Below are 6,060 nucleotides of genomic sequence, written 5' to 3' on the forward strand. Positions count from 1 at the left end.
TCTAAGTTACCTTGTTTATGTATTGAGCAGTAACTTCTCACGTGTGACCTGAAAAATGTCTCCTTTCCTCTATGAGCCCTGGTTTCTTCACTTAGCAAATGCATTTCTATCATGCAGCACGCTCTAGATCTACTCCAGGCTCCGTCAATGTTACCTCTTTTTCCTTTCTCTATAAATGTAACTGCACACAACAACGTAAGGCTACAACAAAGGCTTAGCAATGTCAGTTTTGCAATTAATAAATGAATTCAGGTTGATAAATCTCAATCTCTTTTTATATTGGGCTTATGGGGAAAAAATCCTCCCTTGGTTGGGAAAGACAAGTGAACCTTGTAGCTAAAAGAGTAGCCCGACATTATTTTAAAAATACAGGGAAAATCTACAGCAGGTAAGCAAATGTTTTTCCCATCTCATTTGTGTGAATATTCACTTAGCAACCACATTTATTTCACCTCTCATCATGTACCTTTCATCTGCTCCCTCTCAGTTTACCACTTATACTACCCAGGGTAGAATCACTACCTTAACGAAAAGGATAGATACCCGGTATAATTGAACACTGGGAGTTATCGTCCAATCCCAGCTTACCTGACAATATTCATGCTTTCCTTTAGGCCCTTTGAAATGGGCCTAATCTTGAGTTGGATTAGTGTACAAATACAGAGGCTGCTGGATCTCTCATGGATATACAGCATTTTTATCAAATTTGCAAGTAGCAACACTGCAAGGAGAGCAAATATGTTCAGTGATAGAATCAGAATCCAAAGAAATCTGATAATGGCAAACTTGGGCACACCTAACATGCAACCAGCATGGTTCCCCATCCATGTGACTTGGGTCCAAAGGATCTGAGAAGTGTCTCCTGGAAAAGACTTCGAGGTATGAGGGCAGGCACACAACAGCTGACTTTAAATACTGGAGGGTAGATTAACTACCTTGTGAAGATATCCAAAAAACTGTCTGAGGACTGTTGGATAGGAGCTGAAGGGAGGCAATTTGAGATACAGTATAAATAGCATGTCATTGCAAGGGGCTGAGTGACTGTTGGACAACTGTTTCAGATAGGAGGTAAATTACTGGTGACCGACATGGTTACTTCCAAGGTTCAAATCCTCTGGCTACACTAAGCCCTGTGATTGTGTCACTTCATTGGCACTTGATCAAAGTTGACCCACCTACTGTTTTGCTTGTGGAAATTTAAGCTATAGAGAAAAAATGGCTTCCACTTCTTGTTTAAGGATATGAGCCCTTAGAAAAGGGAGGTAGGAATAATACTTGAGGTTGCAAATAGGTGCTAAAAGCATAATTTACTTATTTTTTGTAGAAAAAGCTCACAGTCTGGATTAATAGAGCCACAGTCAGGATGGTTATACAGTACACACAAATGTTAACACTCCTAATTGGTGGGATTATATGTAACTGGCTTGAATAAATTTAAAGTGATGAAAGTATTAAGGGCATGGATTCAGACATTTGCATTTATATGTATTCCTTATTATATTAATCAGCTCAAGCTACCATAACAAAAATTTCATAGACTGTGTGGCTTAAATAGAAATTTACTTTCTCACAGTTCTGGATGCTAGAAGTCCCAGATCAAGGTCCTGCAGGGCTCTCTTCCTGGCTTGTAGACAGCCGCCTTCTCATTATATGTCCTCACATGGCAGTGATCTCTCTCTCTCTCGATCGCTCTCTTCTTGATCGCTCTCTTCTTGATCGCTCTCTCTCTCTCCCTCTTTTTCTCACTCTTCCTCTTCTTCTTAAGGCTACAGTCCTGTTGGATTAGAACCTAATCCTTACGACCTTATTTAATCTTAATTACTTCCTAAAGAACCTACCTCTAGATATAATCACACTGGGGGTTACGGCTTCAACATACAAATTTGGGGGAACACAATTCAATTCATAGCACTTATGTTCATTGTGAACACCAAAAATGCTTGGTTCATAAGACAGCAAATTCTGTTCTACACAAAAACCAAACCAGAAGTTCTCTACTACAGGTCATTAACAGGTATTAGATATGAATTTATGCTCCACAGAAGTTATATTATGTTTAGTACAGTGCATGTTAGCACGTGCCTCTGGCCCCTTCCCCATCCAACCCCAGCCTTTGGTGTCCCCTTCCATTAAGTTGAAAAATATTTTCCAAAAGGCAAGAGCACTCCTCTTTAATATTCGTCTTGAACAGATCACTTCAGACCTTGTATTTTCATTTCTTAATTCTGAGATAAGGGGGTTAGTCCACATGATCTCCCTTCCCAAGGTTCTCTAACTCTGTGATTCCAACTCTAAAGAAAAAGCACCTAGCATCCCCAAGTCAGGACCCACTAGACCTGGAGAGAAGTGAACATTTCCCACGTGAATAATCTGCTAAAACAGTTTTCCTTCAACCATTCTGTTTGGCTGAAAAGTATATCCGTGTGTACTTTCCATTCCACAGAAGACCACCAAGAGTCAACCACAGGAGTCTCAAGATAATGATTATATTGGTTACTTTATTACTACATTAGAAATGCAAATAAACTGTGAAAAGCTGCAAAAACACGCAACTTCATGGAGATTATGAAGCAATGGAAGCACCCATCATAGCAGTTTAAAACACGCTTATGCAGTATAGGATGCAAGAACTACATACACAAAGGACATCGATGGTGAGATTATTGACAGCATCTGCCATCCAGAACATATGCACCAATGGTAAGTTTAAAAATGAATTTAAGGAAACACTGGCTACCTCTGACTTCTTAGCCAGGGAACATAGGTGAGAAGACATCAGAAGATGCCTAAAATCTCTACAAACACATGGGTTTACAAAAAACAAGTCTAAAACCAAGACTCTCAGGTAATGCTGAAATCTGCTGTTGGGAGGCGATCCCCATTTTACGATGTTTGAACACACTCTTTCTCCTGCTGGATAGCTGGAAAGACAAACACAAAAATCATTAACCGCATTTACCTAAGATTAAGTTCAGTTTCTTTCAAAAGAGCTCCTTGCTAAGTCATTGAAGTCTGCATACATGCCTTAAATTTAGAATGCCAAGGCATTAACCACAAATCCTTACATTAGGGTGTGCGCATGTATGTGCGTATGTTAACTACTGGAATATTCATTAGAATCTATAACTGTGGAGGATTTTTTTCCCATTTGAGAGACAGAAATGTGCCATTGCCATTTTTTCATAGATGATTCATGACTGAGCTATGAAGCAATTTCTTCAGATTTATCTATCTGTATACAACTAGGAAGTTATACCTTTTCAGACAATTTTGACTAACTTTGGAACTCTCAAAGCTAACAAGACAAAAAGTTCCCCTCAACTTTTGCAAAGACACTTGGAGTTTCTCCACCAGGCTGTATTTCTGGAGGGCAAAACTGATCACTTATCCCTTGAGTCTGCAAGCCCTAAGTGCACCCAAGATCTAAACTTGTTCATTATCTTTATCTCATCATCAGAGAGAGAAGGCCAAAACTGCAAAGTTTGCATGGACCTTTAGGTATAAGACCACTGACCCAAACTGATGGATGCAGGAAAATGTCTAATAAGCATAAAGTGAACAAAACTAAAATTTTTCTAGTGCTAAATCCAATATTCCAAGATTGATTTTTAAGTTGGTTTTTAGTAATTTTCCAACAAGAAACTAGTTTCCCCCTATTCCTATTAAGTCTTATGTGAGAACTACTTATATAACCCAAGTAGGAAGACGACTATTTGATGTTTTTAACTGTAACATTAAATACCATGGTACTCTAATTTTTGCTTACTTTGTGGCAAAAATTCACTAGAAGTTACGTTTATTTACTGAGCCTATTAGCTTTCTCTATTGTTTGTTTCCACTAGAACCCCGCAAGACTTACTTTCCTTTGAGGGAAGAGTATTTTTTTCTTCAGTATTAGTTTTCTTCAGTTTTGACCTGTCAAACTTCTCCACTTCCGACAAGTCTGGCTTATCACTCATCTTGACTAGAAGATAGCCTGAAAAGAAAAAACATTTTTAAGAAAATTTACCTGGCAGAACTATCTTCGAACTAAAGGGTCACAAGCAAAAATTTTCACATTTCATATCAATGTATATTCTACCTGCTCATTTTCAACAGGAAAACAGCAACAGATCTTAGAAAACTAATATTTTTGTTAGAAAAATTTTAACTCCACATCATTACCCCGTTTTTGATAGGCAGTAAATGCCATTGGATCAGAATGCACCAGAAACTAAGATGCTCCAGAAACCCAAAGCCAATATGTCTGACTCTTAAAATCACAGCAAGGGTAAAATGGAGGTGATAGAAGCACAAGAGCAGACCGGGACAGAAGAAAAAATAAAGACTGGCTTTAACCAGTTAATGATTTTGTAACAGGAGAGAGCACTATTCGAGCATCTCCACTTTTTTAAAAATTACGTTTGTTTTTTGGCATTTTTTTTTTTAGGAGATGGGGAGCAGCACACACACACACACACACACACACACACACACACAGAGTGGCATAAGTTGTACTGATTTCTATCTATTTTAAATGCCCAAAGACGACAGTACATTAAGGCATTACAATACACGTCTCATAATAGCTCTTTGTGGTATTGGTTTATAAACGTTGTAAGAAGGGACAGCTAACTAGGATCAGACCCAGGACTTCAGCAGAATGGGATAAACCAAATGTAAGTAAGTCTTCTTTCACCATGTTTTCTCTGCAAGGAGATGAGGTTCAGAAGTGCATGGCTGTGGACCTGACGAAATGCCTGGTGCCCTGTGAGCGTCCCGAGTTTGTCCAGAAGAGACAATAGGATAGTCCAGAAATCGGAGGGCAGAGCTCTCTTGCGCGAGCTCAGCCCCACCCTCGTGGAGTAGGATACTATCACTAGTGCTTGGAGTAGAATGGAGAGGCCCCCAAGCAGCCAGAAGTGCCGAACATGCCTCCATTCCGTCAAGTTTACCCTAAGACCCTCCTCTGCCAAGCGATCAGACGCCAAGCTCGGAGCTGGGAAATTGGAACTAACAAATAAATAATAGCAGGGCCGGGCTCATAGGCCAGTCTGTCAAGAGCAGTTTGCATACTTTTTCAAATAACTATTAGCGCTGTCTGGCGCCCAGCCTAATGGCCACGGGAGGGGAAGGAACGAGGACCCAGACCCAGAGGGCCCATTCCGGACGGCCCCCAAATTCATCCTCTAAGCCTCCGACCTGCAGCTACTGCGGACGGGCCCCTTTAAGGGTCCGCGCCCCGCGACTCCCAACCCCGGGGCCTTGTTTCCAGGGACCGGCCCCCGGGAGGGCTCGGCTTCGCGCGCAGAAGGCGGCGCCCCGGGAAGACAAAGGCGCGGACTTGCTCGGCCCGGCGGCGGTGCAGACGCGAAGCGCCAGCCCCAACTCCGGCTCCTCTGGTTCCCGAAGGCGCAGCATCCCCCGCCTCGCAACCCCGACGCCTTCCCATCCCCATGGTCCTCTGGCTTCTGTGAGGCCGCAGGTCCTCACCTGAAGGCTTGAAGACTAGTGAAAAGCTGTCCGTGGGGCTGAGACACAGGATTGCTCCGGACCAGGTTAGCGTTCCCGCGCAGAACCCTGCAGTGCTAAGCCCTGTAGCAGGCCCCGCCCCAGCCCTCTCTGATTGGGCAAAGGTTTCCGGGCTCGCCCCCTTCCCCTCCTCCGCTAGAGCGTCCAGAGCCTGCGTCCTCCCTCTCCTCCAGGATCAGGGGCTTGGTGAAGTCAGAGTCGACCCCGCCTCCCCAGACCCCACCTCCCAGACTTCTTCCACTGCTTTAGTCCTGAGGGTCCACATTCCCTTCATCCCGAGTACTCTCACTCCTTCACAATAACAGAGGCCTCTGCAATAAGCAGACACATCTTGCCCAGTGAGCTTAGAACATCTGGAACTCCGAGGTCCAGGCTGAATGACCGGTATTTAGGCTCTCTCGGCTTTTTATAACCATTGGGGCCTAAGGACGCTATGAAAACCTAACAGTAGGTTGGAAGTGGGGCTCGGTGTTGTCTACTCTAATCCTTGGCCACGTCGTGGAGTAGGGGTGCTCATGGTGAGGGTGGGTGGTTCAGGACCATTCACCC

At 43.1% G+C, this 6,060-nt stretch overlaps 1 protein-coding gene across 1 annotated transcript; it reads right to left on the reverse strand.

Annotated features, from left to right (window-relative positions):
* Window positions 1–2,478: 2,478 nt before the first annotated feature.
* Window positions 2,479–5,581, reverse strand: TMSB15A (thymosin beta 15A). Its single transcript, XM_005594167.3, has 3 exons — window positions 5,473–5,581; window positions 3,860–3,976; window positions 2,479–2,921 (listed from the first exon to the last, which is right to left on the reverse strand). Exons 2-3 carry the CDS (start codon window positions 3,957–3,959, stop codon window positions 2,884–2,886), a joined length of 138 nt encoding a protein of 45 aa, XP_005594224.1. The 5' UTR covers window positions 3,960–3,976; window positions 5,473–5,581; the 3' UTR covers window positions 2,479–2,883.
* Window positions 5,582–6,060: the final 479 nt, after the last annotated feature.

The sequence above is a fragment of the Macaca fascicularis genome, chromosome X, assembly GCF_037993035.2.
Source record: "Macaca fascicularis isolate 582-1 chromosome X, T2T-MFA8v1.1".
In the NCBI taxonomy this organism is placed as follows: domain Eukaryota; kingdom Metazoa; phylum Chordata; class Mammalia; order Primates; family Cercopithecidae; genus Macaca; species Macaca fascicularis.

Coding starts and splice junctions, on each gene's coding strand:
- TMSB15A (XM_005594167.3), bottom strand. CDS start 3,959: ATGAGTGATAAGCCAGACTTGTCGGAAGTGGAGAAGTTTGACAGGTCA. Junction 2,922..3,859: donor TACTCTTCCCTCAAAGGAAA/GTAAGTCTTGCG, acceptor TTGTCTTTCCAG/CTATCCAGCAGGAGAAAGAG.